At 41.7% G+C, this 25,532-nt stretch overlaps 4 protein-coding genes across 4 annotated transcripts in view; 3 read left to right on the top strand and 1 right to left on the bottom strand.

Moving 5' to 3' along the window:
* Positions 1-25,532, bottom strand: part of LOC109402526 (transcription factor hamlet) — a 368,179-nt gene that overhangs the window by 45,991 nt on the left and 296,656 nt on the right. The gene's annotated exons all lie outside the window — the stretch shown is intronic.
* LOC109402528 (polyserase-2) lies at positions 8,846-12,135 on the top strand. The gene is given in 3 exon segments (XM_029864204.2): positions 8,846-9,147; positions 9,204-10,302; positions 10,363-12,135. Coding segments are annotated over 3 exon segments (1,977 nt in total). The 5' UTR covers positions 8,846-8,876; the 3' UTR covers positions 10,970-12,135.
* Positions 13,716-17,686, top strand: LOC115262127 (transmembrane protease serine 9). Its single transcript, XM_062849405.1, has 4 exons — positions 13,716-14,688; positions 14,745-15,546; positions 15,812-16,132; positions 16,192-17,686. Exons 1-4 carry the CDS (start codon positions 13,884-13,886, stop codon positions 16,796-16,798), a joined length of 2,535 nt encoding a protein of 844 aa, XP_062705389.1. The 5' UTR covers positions 13,716-13,883; the 3' UTR covers positions 16,799-17,686.
* On the top strand, positions 17,989-23,537 carry LOC134288867 (transmembrane protease serine 9-like). The gene is made up of 3 exons (XM_062854781.1): positions 17,989-20,525; positions 20,594-21,686; positions 21,746-23,537. The coding sequence occupies exons 1-3, from the start codon at positions 19,667-19,669 to the stop codon at positions 22,356-22,358; spliced, it is 2,565 nt and encodes an 854-aa protein (XP_062710765.1). The 5' UTR covers positions 17,989-19,666; the 3' UTR covers positions 22,359-23,537.

Below are 25,532 nucleotides of genomic sequence, written 5' to 3'. Positions count from 1 at the left end.
TTGAAGCGAGGCAGGCCAAGCCCCAGTGGTGACGTAGCGCCATGAAGAAGAAGAAGAATCTTTAATTATCCAAAAATCAAATTAATCATTCATCATAATCAATAATCGTTAATCATGACTGAAAATTTTCGTCGGTCGTCGGTCGATGTGTGTGCGTATTGCGAAGTGAAAGAAATGAGCTCCGTTTGTGATGCTCAATCGTGTAGATATTTCCGTGGCATCGGATAGTCATCATGATGACTTGTTTTCCAGTGGACGTGGACGTTGATGCAAAGATGGGTCCTAATGGGTGAGCTCGTTCCATATTTTTGTTGTTCGTTCAAGACATGGCATACTTGCTTAATTTCACCTACTATAAAAATTTTTTTACTTGTTCGCAACCTAGCGAATACTATCATATCTATCATTTCATTATCCACTTTGATCTCTACTCCCTTATACTCTGAGTAGAAAAAGACCGATATAGTAATAAAATGATTAATTTATAAATAGAATACGGCCGATAAATCAGAATATGATATAATTAGCATATTAGCACTGCATGAAATTCTCTCCATCTCTTTCACTCTTACAGAAATTTTGCAAACAACAAGGCCAAGAAACGTCAAAATCCCACACAAATTCACAACAGTGCGGTGTCCTATTGGACACGAAAAGGGTCCGGTACAACTGGATCACACCATAGTTCCTTAGTTCACTTGAGAGTAGAATAAATCTCGATACATTGCAATTCACAAATTTCATATTTTTTAAATTGCAGGTACAAAATCTGAAATCGGAACGGAAAAAATTGACACGTTCGCTTCCAACACTAGCTTGCTTCGATCCTCGGTATATGCGTTTCTGAAACTATTCATCCTTCTCTACTAACAAAAACTCCTTCCAGTGACAACTGAGGAGGGCACAGTTGTATATACATTATACAAGCTCTAGTAGCAACGGTTGCCAAACTAACATTCCTTTCCTTCCCCGGTTGACCGTAAGGACGTGGCCGGCGCCGTAATTGACCCAATAATGTTGGAGCTCTCGAAACGAGTACATTGAGGATGTTGTGATGTTGTTATAGTCCCAAGCATCATCTGTTGGTTATCTGTGCATTTCCGCTAGCTCTGGGCAATCACAGAGAAGCAACTATGAAGTGCACGGTCACCAGTGCTCATGCTCATTCTCGTGAACATAGTATTTCAGCGTTCATTTTATATTTTCGCTATTATTTGAAAAGCGGACCTGGTGTGATGGTTAAAACACTTAACTATCACGCCGAGGAAAAGGGATCGAATCCCACTCCCGACAAACTCGCAAAATGTGAGTTCTTCCTTCGGAAGGGAAGTGAAGCGTGGGTCCCGAGATGAACTAGCCTAGGGCTAAAAATCTCGTTAATACAGATTAAAATATACTTACCTTAGGGGTCATCCATAAATGACGTAGCTTTTTGGGGGGGAGGGGGTGTTTGTGATTTTGTGATGAAGTGTGACGATAGGGGGGTAGGGCTTTATGATATGCTACGTAGCTTTCTACTAGGCCTATTGAAAAAAAAATCATAATTAATAAAATCTTTACTTGCATCAAGTATTATTATCCAGTAAATAAAAAAAATATATCGCATGATTTTTTTCCATTCACATTAATGTAAATAACAAATAATGGAAATAAATGCCGGCTTCATTTCATAAGACATGCAGCTATCAGACGCAACAACTGTATCTGAGAAAGAGGTTTTGAAATCCTGCGTAAAGAATAATGTATTGTGTTTGTAGACAAAAATCAATTTCGCTCAAATGCTTCTCAAGACCAATAGTTTGCTGCTTGCTATAGGGTACTGCACGCCGCTAAGGTTGCAAAGGAAAATTTTTCTAAGTTTTTGGCATTATTCCAGGGGCTCCATATATAGTTTCCACAGGACTTCCTCGAAGAATTCATCCAACAATTTCCTAAGGAGCTCCACTAGCAAATTTGTAAGGATTGTGTTCTTTACAGGTTTCCCCAACAGGAGAAGGATAACATTTCCACAGGAATTCCTACTGCGAATCCCAGAAAAAAAACTTTTGAAAACATTCCAAAAGGATCTGGAGGAATCTCAGAAGGAATCCCTGAAGGAACTTCCAGAAGAACTTCGGAAGGAACTCCTGGGACAATTTTGAAAGGAAATAGAGAAATTTCAAAAGAAATTCCGTGAGGAGTACCTGGAGCAATTCTAAATGAAGCTTTCGGAGAAATCTTGCATAAACTTGTGGAAGAATCTTAGAAGGAGATATTTGTAGATTGTCAGAACTCCTGGTTTAATTACAGAAGAAAGCACGGAAGAAATAATTGAAAGAATCCCGTAAGGAATTTCTGAAGGAATCCCGAAAATAACTTCGGGGAATCACGGAAGATGCTGATTTCTTCAAATCAGTATATAGTCCGGGCTCCCCCGCAGATTCTGTCGAAGTTTTGAATTCCCTGCCGTCGTACAACATTAATTTCCCGCGCCCTACATTTACCGTAGCAGATGTAACCATGGCACTTAAAGATGTAGATCCTTCCAAAGGTCCTGGATCGGATAAGCTTCCCCCCGTTTTTATCAACCGCTGTGCAGACGTCCTTGCTCTACCTGTTTGCCGATTGTTTAATCTGTCGCTGTCGGAAGCCGTGTTTCCAGATTTGTGGAAGGAGTCCGCCGTTACGCCAATTCACAAAGCAGGCAATATCCACAATGTTGAAAACTACCGGCCAATTTCGATTCTTTGCTGCCTTGCTAAGACACTAGAACTATTGGTTCACGAAAAACTGTACCTCGCTGCCATGCCCATAATCTCGCATGTACCAGCACGGTTTCGTCAAACACCGCTCCACTACAACCAACCTGATGGCGTACACTAGTTTACTTAACTCTAGCTTGGAAAAGCGCTTGCAAGTAGACAGTGTGTATGTGGACTTTTCCAAAGCGTTCGATAAAGTCCCGCATGACCTAACTCTAAGGAAGCTCGATAGATTAGGATTTCCTGATTGGCTTATAACCTGGTTACGTTCCTACCTACGTGATAGATCCGCATATGTTAAACTGAAATCCGTAGCGTCATCTCGTTTTCCGACACCTTCAGGCGTCCCCCAAGGAAGCCATCTAGGACCACTGATATTCGTGTTATTCGTTAATGATCTGAGCTACCGAATAAACTCACATCACCTCATGTACGCCGACGATCTTAAGATATACCGGATCATTAGCTCACTGGTAGATTGTGCAGCCTTGCAACAAGATTTCAACGCTGTGGCTGCTTGGTGTGCTTCAAACGCAATGGAACTGAACGCGATCAAGTGTAAGCTAATTAGTTTCAGCAAGTCGCAAACGCTGTTGACTTTTGATTACAGAGCAAATGGGATAGCGCTGGAACGAGTGAACTCCATCAAGGATCTTTGAGTAATTATGGACAGCAAGTTAAGCTTTAACAACCACGTGACCTCGACAACCGCTAAGGCTTTTGCTGTGCTTGGGTTCATCCGACGGAATGCGTCTGAGTTCCGTGATGCGTACGCCTTAAAAACTGTTTACTGTTCACTCGTCCGAAGCATTCTCGAGTATGCGGTTCAAATCTGGGCTCCGTATACGGAAACTCAAATCGGACGTATAGAAAGGGTCCAACGGTGCTTCGTTCGCTTTGCTCTACGGAGACTGCCGTGGTCTGACCCACTGCAGCTGCCACCGTACAACGACCGATGTCAACTTATAAGACTGGAGCCATTGCGCACGCGCCGCTTGTATCTACAAAGAATGTTTGCGTACGATGTGCTTAGCAACAGGATTGACTGCCCAGAGCTTCTTCAGCAAGCGCGTTTCTTTGTACCTGCGCGCCGAACACGCCAGCGAACTTCATTCATGATTGCTCGGCATCATACAGTTTACGGCCAAAACAATCCGTTAGAGCGATGTTTCAATGCACTTAATGATGTTGATTGTTTTGACTTTAATATAAGTATAACTCGTTTTAAGAACATTATTAGGAATAGTATATAATTAAGTATTAAATCAGTCTGTACAGCCCAGCTGAAGACGGTGAAAATAAATAAATAAATAAATAAAGATTATCTGGATGTAACTCCTGGTGAAATCTAAGAAAGAAAATCCTGGAGGAATTTCAGAAGCAACTATGGGAGGAATCCGTAAAGGGATTCCTCGCAGATTTTTAAGATATCCTGGAGGAATTCTGGATGGAGTGAATGGAGGGATGCCGGAAAAAGTTACTGAAGGAGTTCCGGGAAAAAATCCTGGATAAATCCTAGAAGGAAGTCCTCAAGGAATCCCAGAAGAATCCCAGCAACTCCTAGGAGGGTTTTGAAAGAATACCGGAGGGGTTACCTGCCGAGATTTTGGAATGAATATCTGAGTGAAATCCTGAAGGAAACTAAGAAGGAACTCCTGGAGAAATCCCGAAAGGAACTTCTTTCTTCCACACAGAAAGAAGTTCTGATGGAATCTCAAAAGAAATTCCGGTTAAAACCCCTGTAGAGATGTCTTAAGAAACTGCTGGTGGAAGACAGGAGAAGAAACCATGAAAGAACTCCTGAAGGAAAAAATGTATAAACTTTTAGAAAAACCTTATAAAAAAACTCCTGGGAAAATCTCAGAAGGAGCTTTTGGAGGAATCTAAGATGGAACTCCGGAATGACTTATTGGAGGGATCTTTGAAGGAACCCCTGAAGAAATACAATATGGAGGAATTCTCTAATGGAATCCAAAAAAAAATCCTTGGAGAAATCCTAGAAGAAAGTGCTGGAGGAACTAAAAAGGGAGACATTGTCAAAAATGGGAATCCCAAAAGAAACTTCATGAAGAATTTCAAAATAATCTGCTGTAAGAATTTTAGAAGAAACTCCTGCAGGGTCCTTCGAATGTCGAGGTGAATTCAATATTCTTAATAGATTTATTAGTGAGCAAACTAACATCTTCGGAAGAGCTTCTAGACTAATATGGTATTGGGAGCATCAATTTCCTGTTCTTCGACATCAAGCAGAACGATATTGAGTCATTAGCTTTGGTGATAATCTCCACTGGTCGCACCTATGGTCTTGATGTCGGCGAGGGGCTGTCCATTAATTACGTAAGGGTTTATGGGGGGAGGGGGGATTTGAAAAATCTTACGCGCCATACAAAAATTTTTAGGTTCTCATACAAAAAATCTTACAAGGGGGGGAGGGGGTGTCGAAAAATCGCAAAAATTCCCTTACGTAATTAATGGACAGCCCCCGATCTGAACCTGGCAGTCGGCAATGTTTTCTTGCTATATTTTTTGTTTTATAATATTTATTAACATACAAGTTAAAATTGAAATCACAGCTAAGTTCAAGATTTTTTTTACATGAAAATTTTGCTAAGGGGGGGGGGGTTGTTTAACAAGCTACGTTATTTATAGAGGGGGGTACCTGAGTTTGTGACGAAATGCTACGAGGGGGGAGGGGGGGGGGGTATTAAAAATCGCTTTAAAAAAGCTACGTCATTTATGGACGCCCCCTTACCGGTCAGGCTAAGGCCGGGGTGGCCTCTGCTGTACATAGTAGCCGCCTCCATTCCACTCGGTCCATGGCTGTTTGTCTCCAGTTCCGCACTCTGCGTAGGGTCCGCAGATCGTCCTCCACTTGGTCGACCCACCTAGCTCGCTGCGCTCCACGTCTTCTTGTACCGGTCGGATGACTCTCGAGAACCATTTTAATCGGGTTGCTATCCGACATCCTGATGACGTGACCCGCCCACCGTAGCCTCCCGATTTTCGCGGTATGGACGATGGTTGGTTCTCCCAGCAGCTGATGAAGCTCGTGGTTCATTCGCCTTCTCCAAGTCCCGTCTTCCATCTGCACTCCGCCGTAGATGGTACGCAACACCTTCCGTTCGAAAACTCCAAGGGCGCGTTGGTCCTCTGCACGTAGGGTCCATGTTTCGTGCCCATAGAGGACGACCGGTCTAATCAACGTTTTGTAGATGGTTAACTTCGTGTTACGGCGAACTTTATTCGATCGTAGAGTTCTGCGGAGTCCAAAGTAGGCACGATTTCCTGCCACAATGCGCCTCTGAATTTCTCTGCTGGTGTCGTTGTCGTCGGTCACCAGTGAGCCCAAGTACACGAATTCTTCAACCGCCTCGATTTCATCACCGTCGATATGAATTCGGGGTGGCGGGCTCGGTGATTCCTCCCTGGAGCCCTTTGCCATCATGTACTTTGTCTTCGACACATTAATGACTAATCCGATTCGCCTGGCTTCACTCTTTAGTCGAATGTACGTTTCCGCCATCGTCTCAAATTTACGAGCAATAATATCAATATCATTGGCGAAATCAAGCAGCTGAACGGACCTCGTGAAAATCGTCCCACTCGTGTTTATCCCCGCTCTTCTTATTACACCCTCCAAAGCAATGTTGAACAGCAAGCACGAAAGACCATCACCTTGCCGTAACCCTCTGCGAGATTCAAAGGGACTCGAGAGTGTCCCTGATACTCGAACTACGCACATCACTCGATCCATCGTCGCCTTGATCAACCGTATCAGTTTATCCGGGAATCCGTATTCGTGCATAATCTGCCATAGCTGTTCTCGATCGATTGTATCATACGCCGATTTGAAATCGATGAACAAGTGATGTGTGGGCACGTTGTATTCGCGGCATTTCTGCAACACCTGGCGGATGGCGAACATCTGGTCCGTTGTAGCGCGTTCACCCATAAATCCAGCCTGATATTGCCCCACGAACTCTCTTGCAATCGGTGATAGACGGCGGCATAAAATTTGAGAGAGTATCTTGTAGGCAGCGCTCAGTAGTGTGATCGCGCGATAGTTCCCGCAATCCAACTTGTCGCCCTTTTTATAGATGGGACACACGATACCTTCCATCCATTCCTCCGGTAATACTTCCTCCTCCCAAATCTTGGTAATGACCCAGTGTAGTGCTCTCACCAGTGTTTCTCCACCGTATTTTAGAAGCTCGCTTGGTAGTTGATCTGCTCCAGCGGCTTTGTTGTTTTTCAACCGGCCAACCTCCTCCTCAATCTCTTGAAGGTCAGGGGCCGGAAGTCTTTCGTCCTGTGCACATACTCCTAGATCTGTTACCACGCCACCTTCGGTACTTGCAACGTCGCCATTGAGGTGCTCATCGTGATGCTGCCGCCACCTCTCGACCACCTCACGCTCGCTCGTGAGAATATTCCCGTGATTATCTCGGCACATGTCGGCATGTGGCACAAAGCCTCTGCGCGAGCGGTTCAGCTTCTCGTAGAACTTTCGTGTGACCTTAGCGCGGTACAGCTCTTCCATCGCTTCGCGATCTCGTTCTTCCTGCTGGCGCTTCCTCATCCGGAAGACTGAGTTCTGCCTGTTCCGCGCCTGTTTGTAACGTGCCTCATTCGCTCTCGTACGGTGTTGCAGCATTCTCGCCCATGCTGCATTCTTCTCGTTTTTCAACTGTTCACATTCGCCGTCGTACCAGTCGTTTCTGTGATCCGGAGTCGCGAAGCCTAGTGCTGTAGCCGAGGTACTACCTATGGCGGATCGGATGTCCCTCCAGCCATCTTCAAGTGTAGCTGCGCCAAGCTGCTCTTCCGTTGGTAGGGCCACTGCTAACTGCTGCGCGTAGTCTTGAGCCACTTCTACGTTACGAAGTTGCTCGATGTTGAGCCGCGGCGTTCGACTTCGACGCGTGGTGATAACTGTCGAAAGTTTTGAGCGCATGCATACAGCGACTAAGTAGTGATCCGAATCTATATTCGCACTGCGGTATGTGCGGACGTTGGTTATATCTGAGAAGAATTTACCGTCGATTAGAACGTGGTCGATTTGGTTTTCTGTTTGATGGTCGGGTACTGTACAAAAAATCACCATTATTATTTCGCCGGGATGTCCATCCAATTATTCTTCCGCTGCGCCGAACAGCATTGATAGCTGGAAATCCGTTTGCTTCAATCAACCAGAAAAAATGCCGCTTCCTGCTGATTCCTTCCTTGCTGGTTCAATTCGCTGCAGCAGTGTGGTGCACACAATTTGCATCAAAACAAAAACAATCTGCGATCAGTTGTTTTTATTCACATTCAGGGTTGCCACATTTATATCTGTATATTTTTCGTAAAAAATCTGTATATCTGTATTTGGCAGCAAAAAATCTGTATTTTAAATCTGCATTAGCCATTTTTGAGATAGAGGCAAAAAATCAACAGATAACCATAATAAACCCAAGTAATTATAACATTGCCAAGCTGAAGGTATTGTTTTGAGCAATAACTAAAACTTATATTTTTATTTTTTCTCAAAAATCTGTTTAAATCTTTATTATTTTCTAGAAAATCTGTATACATATCTGTAAAATCTGTATAGTTTCCAAATTGTCAAAAAATCTGTAATTCTGTATATACAGATTCTGTATCGAAAAAATCCGTAAAAATCTGTAAAATACAGATTATTCTGTATATGTGGCAACCCTGTTCACATTCCTTTCCATACGATGATTCTTTCACGCACACATTTACTCACTTTTCTATGTTGCGTATGAATTGGCTGCGTCCTGACACTTTAATACCGACTTTGGTGCTTACCGAACGGGGTATTAAATTAAATCTCGGATTTGGTAAAACCTAGATTAAATCGCGGCTAGGACGCGTTGGTGCTTATCACCATAAGTCTTGTTCCTCGATCATATGCAAACGGTTATCAGCGTATCGGTTTCAGTACCGCCGCGATCGCACAGCTTTACACGCACACACACATACTGATGATGGACGGTGACCGGAGGAACAGGTCTCCCCGCAGAACAGCACCCAGAGCCATCGATCGATCGATTGTTGGCGGCGTCGTGGAATTCCCTCGTACTAGGAAATGATTCTTTTCGAAGGCAGATTTACTTTGTTGTGAAACGTCATATGGGAGAAGAAGCGCGCGACAGTAATCAGCATGTGGTACGCACCTTATCGGCTGCGGACTCTGCATACCGGTTGATCAACGCCGCTACTATCTCGACGATTCAAGAAGGGAATTCCCCGGAATTTTATGTTTGGATCATCGCTGCGCGAGTTGTTGCACATCGAGCCAAAACCGTTTGGGAGATCAGTCTACTGTCGATCATGAGAGGGTTTGTATTTGTCCATTTGGCGTTGGCGTTGATTTCGTTCGGCTCTCAGTCAGCGGAAGCTGGTAGGTTGTTTCATTGTAAGGTCAAAGGTGAACTTCATTGATCGTTCTCGTTTCAGCGGGAAACTGCGGAGAAAAGAAGACGGTTGCGCAACAGCTGATTGCCAATGGGTACAAAGCGTTGGCCGGTTCGTGGCCTTGGCATGGTGCCATGTTTCATCGATACAGAAAAGGTGCGACTGTCTATGTTTGTGGAGTGACGATTATGACGGAACAGTTTGTGATAACAGCAGCTCATTGTACGATTGATCCGAATGAAAGACAAAAACTCTCGGCAAACCGTGTGTTTATAAAAGTGGGCTTAAGCAATCTAAATTCACCGGAGAGCCATGTACAACAACACGACGTTGACCTGATCATACGTCACGAAGAGTATGACGTAGTCACCTTCGAAAATGACATCGCGTTGCTGAAGTTGTACAGTGAAATCACCTACAATAATTACATACAACCCATTTGCCTATGGCAGGGTGATACTCAGTTGAGCAAAATAGTCTCACAAGTAGGATACATAGTAGGGTGGGGGCTAAACGAGGACTACAAACTGCCACAAGATTTGAACGAGGCAACGGCTCCGATTGTGTCCCGCAGGGAGTGCATTGAGAGTGATAGGAATCATTTCAGCAAGTTTTACTTCGAGTCCAAAACGTTCTGTGCTGGTTATCGCAATGGAACTCATGCCGCCCAAGGAGACAGTGGAGGTGGATTATTCTTGCGGATGGGCTCGACCTGGGTTCTACGCGGAATAGTCAGTAACACTTAAGCTAGCCCAGATACTCTCACCGTGGCAGCAGATAGCTATGTTATTTTTACTGATGTTGCATTCTACATGAGCTGGATCAAATCCAAAGTAACAATCATGACCAGTTTCACCATTGACATAGAACCAATCATAGAACCTCCAGGAACAACTTCACTAGCTGGCTCTGACAGTCAAGCCAACCTGCTAGGTATTGCAAACTGTGGTAAGGATACCTATCCGTCGGGCACACCGGAAGAAGTGAAAGGATACCTAAATCAGTACCCTTGGCTGGCCGTAGTCGAATACATCAACATGAACACCCGTGTCCTGGAGGATGTTTGCCACGGAGTTTTGATTCATCCCAGTTTCCTCGTTACTGCCGCCCATTGCGTTCAGAAAAAGCGACTTTCCGTCATGTAAGTTTTATTCTATCTTGTTTTCATTTTCCAGCGTATAAGTCGAATTCTGAATTTCAGCCGATCGGTACGACTCAACGATTACCGTTTGGATACAGTGACGGACATTTTCAAAATCGATGGCAAAACCATTTCAACTACAGCGACGAGAATCCCCGTTCGTGGCATATCTATACATCCGGACTACGATACTCCCAAGTTTGCGAACAGTATTGCGCTGATCAAGCTAGATAAACCAACTACCACAACGCCAATCTGCCTTGCCCCGAGAGATGCAACCGACCTTCCCAGAGACAAAAAGTTCACCATCATCGGTTGGAAGCGTAGCAACCGCCCGGAGAAACCGATGATCCGAAACGTGGTCCAGTTGGCCAGCTTTGCAGACTGTCGGAGCAAATACGCCGGCGAAAAGCTTGTGCTGGATTCAAGCGGAGGGCAAGTTTGCAGCACCTACTCGCACGATGACGATAGTTCAAGTTGTTCGCACTACCTGGGTTCGGCACCGTTCCAGTACGTGAAGAACGGACCGTTCGAGGGACGGTACTTCCTGGCGGCTATATCATCGTTCGGTCATAGCAACTGCAAGCGCGATGAATACCCGGATGTGTTCACCAATGTGGCGCACTATTCGGACTGGTTGTACGAGAAGGTCAAACAGAATGAGTGATAGCGTGGGCTGTGGTTCATGTAGTTGCGCATCACACTATTCGACTAAAATAAGTAAGACAAACGTACTTTCTTGATTCATTTTTAGATATGTTTGATGTAGAGGCTTCAAAACTACATATTTTGGCACAGTATTGTGCCATCTTTTAAATCATTTATGTTTTTAAATTATTTATTGTGTTTTATCTGTAACATAATTCTAACTTGATCGTACAGGCTCTTAGTTAAAGAGTAAGCCGTTACAGAACATCAAGCATATTAAAAAAAGAAACAAGAAAGTTACACTGAAAAAAAAAAACGGTTTGAAGAGGTTGTTTTTCATTTGAAAAAGAAAAGAAAATCAAGAAATCCGCGTGATCCCGTTCTGTTTTAGCTTTGCAAAAAATCAGCTGCTAATATTTGCTTCTTTAAAAGTTGCAAGATTTTGAAATTTGTGCTTGAAAAATAATAATAAAATGAATTTGAGTGTTGAGATAGAAAATTGTAGCCTTCGGAAAAGATTTGCATTTTTAAAGTATTTACAACATTGTTAAACATTGTGAAACAAAAAAAAATGAATAAAAAAAAATATGTTGAAAAAAATCTTTTCAAGCGCTGGTATAACACTATATGCTTCTATTGGTGCACAGACCTTTGTAAGGTTTGGAGAATTTTCTCGTCTTCGGAAAAGTTTTTCAAAATGGCTTCATTCGAATGGCATCATTATCGATTTTGGAAATTAATGTTTGTTAACACCTTCCAAAAGTACAAAAAATAACTATGAAACACTTCCGAAGACACCGAATGGCTATCAATTGTTTTGCCGCAAAACCCAATATCCCACTTTTTTTTTGAATTTGCCCCACTGGCTGTGCTGTGATGGCAGCTTGACAATGTGTGTTTGAAAAATCAGCTTGAATTATAAGCTTTGCCGTATCACAACAGCAGGGCCGGCTTTTACGGAAGTCAAACTAAATACAATCACTCCTATGAGAAATCCATTTGTATCTGTCACCTTGTGCGTGAAGAAGTCTTAAAAGACGTGTTTTTCTGGTTTTTTCAAACGACTCCCGCCAGGTGCCAGCACTGCAGCTCCGTCAAGAGTGTTTTTGTGAATGAATTCTCCCAAAAATGCGCGATTTGTTTAGGTGTAGGCACTAACGCAGGGATTCCCACAAATGTTGTCGTGCTGAGCCAAAAATAACCGTTTTGAAGATCAGTTTACGGTTGACCATGGGAGCATTATCTGTTGTGGGATTGGCGCTAGTGCTACCCGGATAAAAACTAACCATAGGGTATTTGGTGAAAACCATTCCTGTACCATACAGTGTACCAGCTACAATATAGTGTATTGTAATGGAATGGTTCGCTAAAAGCTTTGCACATTGGTAGCTATTATACATTTACATCCGATCTTTATGTAACAATATATTATACTGTTTTTCTTACGTTTGAACCATTCACTATTCCGAAACAATCTTTTTCCGTGCATTTTCAATTTTTTATTCAGTTTATGATTTTTCCGTGCTTTGTTTTGTTGATGTCCGTGACATTTTTGTTGCAAAGGAAATGAAAGAGAAAAAGTGAATAAGTTGAAACGTCTATTTAAAGTCAATAAAATGTTTAAATAAAGTGGTAAACCAGGTGTCCTAAGGACTGCATATCCAAGAGATATGGTGGGCTAGGTATGTTGTATGTAGAGTGCGATGAGAGGAATATGAATGTAGGTCAACCCGGAAAGACGCAGGCCAGATTACCGTAAATCAGTGTATGAGTTCAACACTATTCTTTCTCTTCTTCTCTCATGTGAAATTGCCTTGTACAACAACCGAATTAAATGCGATTTATCTTTGACATTTTTAACATAAGGACTGGACTGGACACTGAAACGACTTCTGAAATAAGTTCGTCTTCGCTTTTTAACCTAACTTATAGTTGAATCGAACTTGACATTTTTCTCATGAGTTGTTATGTACACATTTCATAGCTCAGTCAAATTGGAGCCTCAATATTGCAATAATGGTTAAGCACGCTGTAATGATACTTATGTACCTCGTCACCCACTTCATGCAACTACATTAGTGGTCTAATAACACTTAGCGTGCTAGGCATAGTTCCATCATGCCGCTCAAAGTGTTGCCACAAATAATGCTTAGTTTGCAAAACCCGGTTATCTGGCTGGTGGGACATGGGAGCTTAAGCTTCAACTGTTAATGCAATCAGAGGCTACGAGTTTAGGTTAGTTTGGCTAGAACTGCCATTATCGAAGGAACATGACGAGATAATAAAACATTATATGGTTTATCTAATGTAAAACAATACAACATAACAAAAGAGAACCATTCCAAAACCATGAATAAATTTATAACCAGTAGTGAAATTACAATTAAAAACAATATATTTACGCTACATTTTATTGTTTGAAACCATACGTGTACCATACAATGTACGGTATATTAAAGCCCACGTATCAGTATTTCGAACAATTCATTTACAATAAAATGTATGGTTTTGTAAAAAAATATATATGGAGAAAAATATTTTTTTATATTGTTACGATACTTAACAACCCGTATAGTATATTGTAAAAATCTCATTTACAATTCACTGTATGGTGTCTAACATTATATCTTATTGTTTTTGTATTTTTTTATTTTTACAGTGGTGTTTATTGTAACAATATGGTTCTAAATAGTACTGTTACAATACAACATTCGGTTTTTCTACTGTATTTTTTATTCGGGTAAGCATGTTCATCATACGGCCGACAGAAGGAAGTGAGGTTTTCGTTTATTTTTCTCGTTTTAATTGATAGTTACAAGGTGTGAAACATTCTCGTTACAGCGGGAACCTGCGGAGAAAGAAAGTTGACTGCATCTGAGCTGATTGCTTATGGATACAAGGCACGGGCTGGTGCGTGGCCATGGCACGGTGCAATGTTTCATAGACACAACCTAGGTGTGACCAAGTATGCGTGTGGAGTGACGATTTTGACGGAGCAATTTGTATTAACGGCAGCTCATTGTACGTATGACGGATGGCAAAGGCTTCCGGCGGATCGAGTATTTATCAAAGTGGGATTTAGCAACCTGGACTCACCGGAGGACCATTCGCGGCAGTTTGATGTTGACAAGATTATTCGACACGATGATTACGACAAGGAAACGTTCGAAAATGACATCGCGTTGCTAAAACTGTATAGTGAAATTACCTTTACTAACTACATACAGCCTGTATGTTTGTGGCAGGGTGATACACAGTTGAGCAAAATAGTCTCAAAAATAGGATACGTAGTTGGATGGGGACTTGATGAAGGCTACAGCTTGCCCAAATATTTGCTCGAAGCGACTATGCCAATAGTGTCAAGCAAAGAATGCAGGGAGAGTGATAGGTGGTATTACAACAAGTATTACTTCGAGTCAAAAACATTTTGTGCAGGATGCCACGTTGGCTCCCATGTCAGCCATGGTGACAGTGGAGGAGGATTGTATTTGCGAATGGGCTCGAACTGGGTTTTACGTGGAATTGTTAGTAATTCTAAAATAAATGCAAGCACATTAAAAGTACAGGCAGACAGTTACAGTATATTCACAGATGTTACTTACTATTTAAACTGGATCAAAACAAAAGTGCCTGACATACCTTATTTCGCAGCAAATACAAAGCTAATTATTGAAACTGAAACACAGCAAGAAAGAGAAGAACTAGTGAACCTGGCGTTGATCTTGAACGCGGAAGCTGGTAGGTTGTTTCATTGTAAGGTCAAAGGTGAACTTCATTGATCGTTCTCGTTTCAGCGGAAAGCTGCGGAGAAAAGAAGGTGGATGCGCAACAGCTGATTGCCAATGGGTACAAAGCGTTCGCCGGTTCATGGCCTTGGCATGGCGCCATGTTTCATCGATACAGAAAAATTGGGGCTTTATATGCTTGTGGAGTGACGATTATGACTGAACGGTTTGTGATAACAGCAGCTCATTGTACGATTGATCCGAATGAAAGACAAAAACTCTCGGCAAACCGTGTGTTTATAAAAGTGGGCATAAGCAATTTAGATTCACCGGAGAGACATGTACAACAACACGACGTTGACCTGATCATACGTCACGAAGAGTACGATGAGGTCACTTTCGAAAATGATATCGCGTTGCTGAAGCTCTACAGTGAAATCACCTACAATAATTACATACAACCCATCTGTCTATGGCAGGGTGATACTCAGTTGAGCAAAATAGTCTCACAAGTAGGATACATAGTAGGATGGGGACTAAACGAGGACTACAGAATGCCACAAGATTTGAACGAGGCAACGGTTCAAATTGTATCCCAGAGGGAGTGCATTGAGAGTGATAGGAGTCATTTCAGCAAGTTTTCCTTCGCGTCCAAAACGTTCTGTGCTGGTCATCGCAATGGAACTCAGATCACCCAAGGAGACAGTGGAGGTGGACTTTTCATACGTGTGGGTTTGAACTGGGTTTTACGTGGAATTGTCAGTAACGCTCGACATGATGGTTCTTTTTTACGCTTGTCCGAAGATAGCTACGTTGTTTTTACTGATGTTGCATTCTACCTGAGCTGGATCATCTTCTTCTTCTTCTTGGCGTAACGTCCTCACTGGGACAAAGCCTGCTTCTCAGCTTAGTGTTCTATAAGCACTTCCACAGTTATTAACTGAGAGCTTCCTCTGCCAATGACCATTTTGCATGTGTATATCGTGTGGCAGGCACGAAGATACTCTATGCCCAAGGAAGTCAAGGAAATTTCCTTTACGAAAAGATCCTGGACCGACCGGGAATCGAACCCGTCACCCTCAGCATGGTCATGCTGAATACCCGTGCGTTTACCACCTCGGCTATATGGGCCCTAGCTGGATCATATCAAAAGTAACAATCATGACCAGTTTTACCATTGACATAGAACCAATCGTAGAACATCCAGGATCAACTTCATTAGCTAGTTCTGGCAGTCAAGCCAACCTGCTACAAATAGCAAACTGTGGCAAGGATACCTATCCGTCAGGAACACCGGAAGAAGTGAAAGGATATCTAAATCAGTACCCATGGTTGGCCATCATAGAATACATCAACATGAAAACCCTTGTCCTGAAGGATGTTTGCCACGGAGTTTTGATTCATCCTAGTTTCCTCGTTACTTCCGCCATCGTTCTGAAAAAGCGCCTTGCCGTCATGTAAGTTTTCTTCTATCATGTTTCTAATTCCAAGCGTATCGTTCAAATTTCAATTTCAGCCAATCGGTAAGACTCAACGATTACGATTTGAATACCGTGACAGACATTTTCCAAATCGATGGCAAAACCATTCGAACCACAGCGACGAGAATCCCCGTTAGTGGCGTATTTATACATCCAGACTACGATACTCCCAAGTTTGGGAACAGTATTGTGCTAATCAAGCTAGATAAACCAACAACTATAACGCCAATTTGCCTTGCCCCGAGAGATGCAACCGACCTTTCCAAAGACAAAAAGTTCACCATCATCGGGTGGAAGCGTAATAACCGTTCGGAGAAACCGATTATCCGAAATGAGGTCCAATTGGTCAATTTTGCAGATTGTCGGAGTAAATACGCCGGAGAAAAGATAGTGCTGGATTCAACCGGAGGACAAGTTTGCGGCACCTATTCGCACAATGACGATAACTCAAGTTGTTCGCACTATCTGGCATCGGCACCGTTCCAGTACATGAAGAACGGACCGTTCGAGGGACGGTACTTCCTGGCGGCGATGTTATCGTTCGGTCACAGAAATTGCAGGCGTGATGAATACCCGAATGTATTCACCAATGTGGCGCACTATTCGGAATGGATATACGAGAAGGTTAAGCAGAATGAGTGATATCTATGAAACCACGTTGCATGTCGTCGCGTACTGTTTTACCTAATAAAACTTACAACGGTTCTATTTACGTCATTTTTTAGCTCTTGGCCACCTTTTCCACTGTAGTCACATCTTTTTGTATCGTCCGGAGCTCCCACGAACACATTTTCTGCAGGGTTTTGCTATCAATCGTTCTAGTCAATAGATTCACTGTGAAGGACAACGAGCTCCAAGTTCTTCCTTTGCCTACTACGTTCTCCTGCATATCGTCTAAATTCGCCGTTAATAGCACATGTCGCTCTAATAAATACTTCAATGTATGTACCTACATGGTAAATTTGGTGCGGGGTTGACTTCGAAAAGGGTTCAATGTAAAATATCAAATATATGGGCACAGTAACTGGGCTCTTCACTTGACATTGGCATCACTCTGGAAAGGAATAACCCTTAAAAAAGATTACCGATAGCGGATGTCCAAACCTTATTTTGCGTTTGTTGTCAGCGGCACCTATGAATGCAGTTATGAATAAACTTGTTTTTTTTGGGTCGATTGTGAGGATCTCGTGAACAAGATTAAACGACGTCAAACTGATATCTGTGGATTTTGTAACTATGAAGTTTACTGCCCCTATTCGCATAACAGTCCCATGTTTGCTGAGTTTCCTATTCACATGGGACTGTTATGCGAATGGGGGTAGTTTAGTATGTACATAATTATTTGTGCATTTTGTCTAGTACATACAGTCGGAATTCGTTGTACACGGTATATCATCTCCTTTAGACCCACTGCGATTTCTCGGCTTCCTTACATCCGATTAAGTTATTTTTTGAGCGTAGTGGGTGGCACAGTGTATAACGAATTCCAAGTGTACATATATCAACAAGAGTGTCGTAACTCCATTTGAAAATTAGTAAAAAAAAAAAATCCCAATTTGGTTGTAAAACTCATTAAGAACCGTACCAGATTTGACCCTTGCTTAGAGAAGGTGGCAAACAGGGTTATACCAAAATGGATCACAGTAATGGACTTTTTTATAGGTTCCAATCCCAACAAGATACAAAAATTTGAAATGAGTCAATAACGACACGATGTGTCTGTATACGATGTGATAAGGGGCTGTTCATGAACCACGTAGACGAGGAGGGCGGCCGGTTGTGTCTGGTCAAAGTCTACGCTGCGTACAAATTTCAAAAATTCTGTAATGGATGAAAATCTACGAGTGAACCCGTAACGTGGGTAAATCACCTTGAAATGGTGCGTTGCGGCGTAAGATCTACCACATTAAATTTTGATCTTGCTATATTCCTAACTAATGTATCCAGGCTCCTGTAGGAACATTCCAGGATCAACAATTGATGTAGTTTTTTTTTCGGTGTGTCTGTTGGTGTGTTTAGTGTTTGCTGATGATGAACATATTGTTTCGGGAGGATTCAGGTAAATTTATCATATGATGCAGGAATTATGGTAAACTGTACAACCGTCGCAAGCGTATCACGAATAGCTTATTCAATAAAATATAATACAGTTTTCCATTCCAAATTTTCGGCCACTCACTTCTGCAGCGTCAAGATGGAAAAACAAACCAGATGAATAATGCAGGCAGCTGTCTCAACACAACCAAATAATATTTTGTGCGTCTGAACGTTTACAAATGTATCCTTTGGAGTCTACCCTTCCACTAACAACACCCACATTCCCGTGACACCTAGGCCTGAGAGATCGTAGAGCTGTCTGCATCTTTCATAGGTGTCCAAAACTAACCATCCTTTTCCATCTCTCAGCAGTCGCAAGGACGTGGCCAGGACAGTTCTCGACCATTGGAGGATTGCGTCAGTCTTGTCTAAGAGTCAGAGATTAGTCCCAAATCTTTGTGCTTTGGTTCGGACGGGAAGGAGACAACCCTCATAACAGCGGCCTAGGACTGTATCACCTACGAAATTGTGCGACTCGCTCTATGCTAATACTAATGCTTATGGACGAAAGTCTACGAGTGGGGAGGGGGGGGGGGGTCCAAGATTGCCAAAATTTGGGCTACATGGTTTATCAACAGCCCCTAACTTTACGCTCTTATTTGAGATTAAATGATTGGAAAGGTAACGAAAACAACTCTTCACAACTTACGTCACGGTTTGAGGAGGAGGGGGATTCATCCAAATGTGACGACTCATACACAAATTCCTGAGGGTACGAGACCTAATAGCGTGACATAATGCAAATGAAACAATTTGCGGGTCGTATTTTATAGACATCACATCACTTCTTCTTTTTATTTCAGGTTAATCATTCCTACCGGAACTTCACCGACCAAGTGTTCGTAGAGCACTTCCGCAGTTAATAATTGAAAGGGTTTCTTTTCCTGTCAATAATGCATGAAGTTGTATATTGTGTGGCAATGACAATTCACAATGCTAAATTACGACCAGAGAGTCGAAAACATTATCCTGACCGTAAACGGAATCGAATCCGTCCTCACCAGATAGACAATCGAAAGTCTATCCACTAAGCACACTGAAGACCGAAGTTTTTGCCATCCTACAAAAGTTTGATAACCGCTGTTGATAGGCACTATCGCAAGAATTCACATGAACGTTGTACGGCCGTGTTGAGCTGAGCCAAATAGGTATAATCGTTTCGAAAATCACTTTACGGTTGACCATGGGAGCATCAACAGTTGTGGGATTAACGCTGGCGCTAAGTTTGTTCATCGTACGGTCGGCAGAAGGAAGTAAGGTTTTCCATTATTTCTCCGCGTCTTGGTTGATAGTTACAAGGTGTGAAACATTCTCGTTACAGCGGGGACCTGCGGAGAAAGAAAGTTGGAAGCTGCTGCACTGATTACTCATGGATACACCGCACGGATTGGTGCATGGCCATGGCACGGTGCAATGTACCATAAATACAGGCTAGGCAGGACCGCCTATGCTTGTGGAGTGACGATTTTGACGGAGCGATTTGTACTAACGGCAGCTCATTGTACGTATGAAAGATGGAAAAAGCTTCCGGCGGATCGGGTATTTGTCAAGGTAGGACTCAGCAATCTGGACTCACCGGAGGACCATATGCGACAGTTTGAAGTCGACAAGATTACAAGACACAAGCAATACAATATGGACACATTTGAAAATGACATCGCGTTGCTAAAGCTGTCTTGGGAAATCACCTATACTAACTACATACAGCCCGCATGTTTATGGCAGGGTGATAGTGAGTTGAGCAAAATAATCTCAAAAATTGGATTCGTAGTTGGATGGGGCCTTGTTGATGGCTACAGTTTGCCTAAAGAATTGTCCGAAACAACAATGCCGATAGTGTCAAGGAAAAAATGCATGGAGAGTGATAAACGGCATTACAACAAGTATTACTTCAAGTCAAAAACATTTTGTGCAGGATGCTACAACGGCTCTCATACCAGTCATGGAGACAGTGGAGGCGGATTATATATGCGGATGGGTTCGAGCTGGGTTCTACGTGGAATTGTTAGTAACGCTAAAATAAATGCAAGCACATTAAAAATACAGTCAGACAGTTACACTATATTCACAGACGTTGCTTACTATTTAAATTGGATCAAAAAAAAAGTGCCTGCCATACCTTATTTGGCTGTAGATACAAAGCTAATCACTGAAACTGATTTTGACTATATGAATTGCAGTAAGGTAACGTATCCGTCAGGAACACAGCAAGAAAGAGAAGAACTTGTGAACCTGGCGTACATCTTGAATGGCTCCCAGTCAGCGGAAACTGGTAGGTTTCTCCCAAGGTTTCTCCTTTATGAGATTAAAGGTGAACTTCATTTATCGTTCTCGTTTCAGCGGAAAGCTGCGGAGAAAAGAAGACGGTTGTGCAACAGCTGATTGCCAATGGATACAAAACGTTCACCGGCTCGTGGCCTTGGCATGGCGCCATGTTTCGTCGATACAAAGATGGTGCGATTCTCTATACTTGTGGAGTGACGATTATGACTGAACAGTTTGTGATAACGGCAGCTCATTGTACGTTTGATGGAGAAAACAAACTCCTGGCGGACCACGTGCTTATTAAAGTGGGCATAAACAATCTAGACTCACCGGAGAGACATGTACAACAGCACGATGTTGACGTCATTATACGTCACGAAGATTTTAATAATATCACTTCCGAAAATGACATCGCGATACTGAAGCTGTACAGTGAAATCACCTACAATAGTTACATACAATCCATCTGTCTATGGCAAGGTGATACTCAGTCAAGCAAATTAATCTCACAAGTAGGATACATAGTAGGATGGGGACTAAACGAGGACTACAGAATGCCACAAGATTTGAACGAGGCAACGGTTCAAATTGTATCCCGCAGGGAGTGCATTGAGAGTGATAGGAGTCATTTCAGCAAGTTTTCCTTCGAGTCCAAAACGTTCTGTGCTGGTCATCGCAATGGAACTCAGATCACCCAAGGAGACAGTGGAGGTGGACTATTCATACGTGTGGGTTTGAACTGGGTTTTACGTGGAATTGTCAGTAACGCTCTACTGGATGATGATCTTTTACACGTGTCAGAAGATAGCTACGTTGTTTTTACTGATGTTGCATTCTACATGAGCTGGATCATATCAAAAGTAACAATCATGACCAGATCCACCATTGACATAGGACCAATCGCAGAACATCCAGGATCAACTTCACTAGCTAATTCTGGCAGTCAAGCCAACCTGCTAGAAATAGCAAACTGTGGCAAGGATAAGTATCCGTCAGAAACACCGGAAGAAGTGAAAGGATATCTAAATCAGTACCCATGGTTGGCCGTAGTCGAATACATCAACATGAACACCCGTGTCCTAGAGGTTGTTTGCCACGGAGTTCTGATTCATCCCAGTTTCCTCATTACTGCCGCCCATTGTGTTCAGAAAAAGCGACTTTCCGTCATGTAAGTTGTCTTCTATCATGTTTCCAATTCCAAGCGTATCGTACAAATTTCAATTTCAGCCGATCGGTAAGACTCAACGATTACGATTTGAATTCCGTGACGGACATTTTCCAAATCGATGGCGAAACCAATACGCTACTAACAGCGACGAGAATCGCTGTTAGTAGCGTATTTATACATCCAGACTACGATACTCTCAAGTTTGAGAGCCCCAGTATTGCGGTAATCAAGCTACATAAACCAACAACTACAACGCCAATTTGCCTTGCCCCGAGAGATGCAACCGACCTTCCCAAAGACAAAAAGTTCACCATCATCGGTTGGAAACGTTATAACCGCTCGAAGAAACCGATGATCCGAAATGAGGTCCAGTTGGTCAGCTTTGCAGAATGTCGGAGGAAATATGCCGCAGAAAAGATAGTGTTGGACTCAACCGGAGGACAAGTTTGCGGCACCTTTTCGCGCGATGACGATAGCTCAAGTTGTTCGCGCTACCTGGCATCGGCACCGTTCCAGTACGTGATGAACGGACCGTTCGAGGGACGGTACTTCCTGGCGGCGATATCATCGTTCGGTCACAAAAATTGCAGTTTCGCTGAACTCCCGGATGTATTCACCAATGTGGCGCACTATTCGGACTGGATATACGAGAAGGTTAGGCAGAATGAGTGATAGCATGGGCTGTGGATTGGGGCTGTTCATAAACCACGGTTCACGTAGGTGCGCATCACAATCCCATTCGGCTAAATAAAGAATGACAACCGTACTTATTTACATAATTTATTAAGCTTTACTCCTGTCCATTTTTCTAGCCTACTTCACAGCGTCTTATACCATCCTCTAGTGAACACAATATTTGCAAGATTGCACTCTAGCTGCAACCCTTACTCATGGTACAAATTCATCATGTAGGGCAGTGTTTCCCAAACTTTTAGGAGGTATCGCCCCCTTGGAGCTTGAGAATAATATTTTCGCCCCCCTCAGTGAGATTGAATTTTTCCATGATAAAAGGCTAAAAATTTGCTAACCGGGAGCCGTTAATAGCCCACTATTTGACACTTTTATGGTAACACTGGTATTTAATGTACCTAAATTAGTATCGCTCTCATTTTCATTGAGTTGTAATGCAAATGCGTTGATTGTCTGCATTTGAAAAAAAAAAACTGCATTTTTGCATGTAAAAACAGTGCATCTTGAGATCATAGTATTGAACAAAATCGAGCAAAATAGAACGGACTGTGAACATTTACGAACACTCGTTAAACTCAACCGGATGTTTCACCAATATTCTAAAAGGGGGTTCTTCAACACCCGAAATATTTAGTCATAAGAACTCAAATAGGACTGGTGAGAAATTGAAAAACAATTACAAAAATATCGTTGAAGCAAAAATTACAACTCGAATAAATGTATGGAATTTCAAAATCGACCCATTTTTTCTCGATTTATTGTAATTTTTCTAATCAACGTAAAAATAATCTTAAAAAAATCCCAGAAAGCTTGAAATTTGAAGAATTTTCTAATAAGCTTAGTTCAAAATCGACGAAATGGCCACTTATACCCCTTTGCATCTGGGCCCCTTATTTGTATATTTTCAAATGTAGTCAGCTTTGCTCAGTAATTGAAAATTATGAAAAGCCTGGGATGTGTGTCAATTCAGCTTCCCATGAATTGTAGAAATTTGTGTTGTCAAATAAGTAGATATGCAGACATGCAGCTATCACTCGCTTTTGAGAGAATTCAACGCTTTATTTGTGGAAGATTTTCAAAAAGCTACTTTCACTAGCAAAGTTTGAAATTTCTCCTGGAAGCTTCTCTGATATATTTTCAAACAATATGTGACGACCTTCATCCGAATAGTGTTCTAGATGCATCTTAAACGACATGTTTTTGATTGAAGTTTCGATAAAAAAAAACCTCATATAAATTAAAAACAAAACTTTCTTATTTTTTACTTAATAAGAAATTTTTGTTCTTGCCTTCATAACTTGGACAAAAATCAATTTTCAAATCCTATAAACAAAAAATCTTGAAATGTCAGGGACTCTCTAAAATAAAAGCTCTCATTTTTGAGTAACGCCCATGCCGCACAAGGACTGTGTTGGAAACACACATTTTTTTAAATTGCTCGTACGCTCACATTTTTGCAAAATATCAATATTTTTCGGTATTTGAAGGTGGTTTATAAACCCAGTGAGGTTGCCATGTCGAAATTATTGCAAAATACATCCTCATGTGAGCGTACGAGCAATTTTAAAAAAATGTGTGTTTTCAACACAGTCATGTGCGGCATGGATGTTTACTAAAAATGTGCAGGCCGAACACATTTTTGAGCGTAGCCGTTTTTGCGTGGAGTTTTAATGATAGAGATGACATTCTGAACTTGTATTTCAATATTTTTGATATTTCTCAATTATTTAAAAAATCGCCCGCTTATTTAGTATTTTCGCCCCCCAAATTTGGTATTTCAAATTTTCGCCCCCTTCGGCCTGATTTTCGCCCCCTGGGGGGCGATTTCGCCCACTTTGGGAATCACCGATGTAGGGCATCGAGCTCGTGGTTCGTTATTCAATACTAGAAAATATGATTTTTTTAATCCCATCAAAAACTAAAAAGCATCCCGAGTAAGTGGAAAAATCTGATGAAAGCATATTCAGTTATTATTGATTGAATAACTGAAGAGCAAAAACTGATATTGGTTTGATTGATATAAGAGGTAAAAGAACAGAAATAATAGCAAAATCTAATATGGTGAACTACTCAATAATAGCTCGTTAAGATATTACAAGATCAAAACAATAGCAGACAAGATTTGCCATTTATTTTGGAAAAAAAAATGCCAGCATCTAGCATCAACCTACGGCCTTAGGATCCACAGGCGGCGATGCTTACCACTCAACTGTGGCTCACTGTTGTAAATAATATGGGAATAAGAGCATGCGCTTCTTCGTTTCCACAACTCAGAAAGGGGCGCATGGCATTTCACTAACATTGATCCATGGGTGTATGGGTGTATGGGTGTCTATGGGTGTATGTATGTGTTTCATTTCGTGCAGAAGAGCTTAATTTGTTCTTATGTAGAAATTTTCAGCAATTTCGACAAGAACAAAAACTGATATCATATCACTTTGAGCTATTCGTGCGATATTCATTAGATTTTTGAATAACACATCAAAATCACATCGAGCTATGACAGCAAAAAATGTTCGATTTGAGATATGGTTTAGATATTCTCGTCTACCCGGGATACTTCTCTGATCTTTTGATATATTGCGCCATGTTTTATAAGTGCTCTGAGAAAAATATAATAACAGTGTACTCCTTTGGTGCCGAGACCATGAAACCTGATAAAACTAATAACATATTTACATATTTATTGCACCGGAACACAATTTGGCCCTTTCAACGTACAGTGTATCAAACAATTGTCCATACAGGAAATTTTTTGTCCAAATAATTTTTAATTCAAATACTAATAACTTTTGTATGCGTCAATTAAAAACGCTGAAATTTTGACCAATCATGACTCATATATTGAAGCTTCATTGGTAAAATTTTGAGCGAGATCGAATAAGTTTTCTGAAAGTTATAGAACTTTTAGTAAAACTTATAAGATTTTTGAACACATTTTTAAAACATTATATTTCAATATGTACTCGATGAAACTTTTTCAATTTTTTTTTGTGTTACATCATATACTTAAGGCTTTCATATGCAGCCATGTTTGGGATTTTATATTCACTACAAAAAATATGAAAAATGTGCGTATGTAGTTGACGATGTTTTAAAATTTACCATATTTAGCACATATAATCTGCCAAACGTTTTCCACCAATAAAAGTGCAT

The sequence above is a fragment of the Aedes albopictus genome, chromosome 2, assembly GCF_035046485.1.
Source record: "Aedes albopictus strain Foshan chromosome 2, AalbF5, whole genome shotgun sequence".
Lineage (NCBI taxonomy): Eukaryota > Metazoa > Arthropoda > Insecta > Diptera > Culicidae > Aedes > Aedes albopictus.
The sequence above is the reverse complement of the archived record's forward strand: the minus strand, read 5'-3'. Positions and strand labels throughout refer to the sequence as shown.

What these genes read in the sequence shown, in the direction of transcription:
- LOC134288867 (XM_062854781.1), top strand. Translation starts at nt 19,667, where the DNA reads ATGTACCATAAATACAGGCTAGGCAGGACCGCCTATGCTTGTGGAGTG. An exon ending in CTCCCAGTCAGCGGAAACTG is followed by an intron (nt 20,526 to 20,593) that starts GTAGGTTTCTCC and finishes TTCTCGTTTCAG; the next exon opens with CGGAAAGCTGCGGAGAAAAG. An exon ending in AAAAAGCGACTTTCCGTCAT is followed by an intron (nt 21,687 to 21,745) that starts GTAAGTTGTCTT and finishes TTTCAATTTCAG; the next exon opens with CCGATCGGTAAGACTCAACG.
- LOC115262127 (XM_062849405.1), top strand. Translation starts at nt 13,884, where the DNA reads ATGTTTCATAGACACAACCTAGGTGTGACCAAGTATGCGTGTGGAGTG. An exon ending in GATCTTGAACGCGGAAGCTG is followed by an intron (nt 14,689 to 14,744) that starts GTAGGTTGTTTC and finishes TTCTCGTTTCAG; the next exon opens with CGGAAAGCTGCGGAGAAAAG. An exon ending in ATCTTCTTCTTCTTCTTGGC is followed by an intron (nt 15,547 to 15,811) that starts GTAACGTCCTCA and finishes TATGGGCCCTAG; the next exon opens with CTGGATCATATCAAAAGTAA.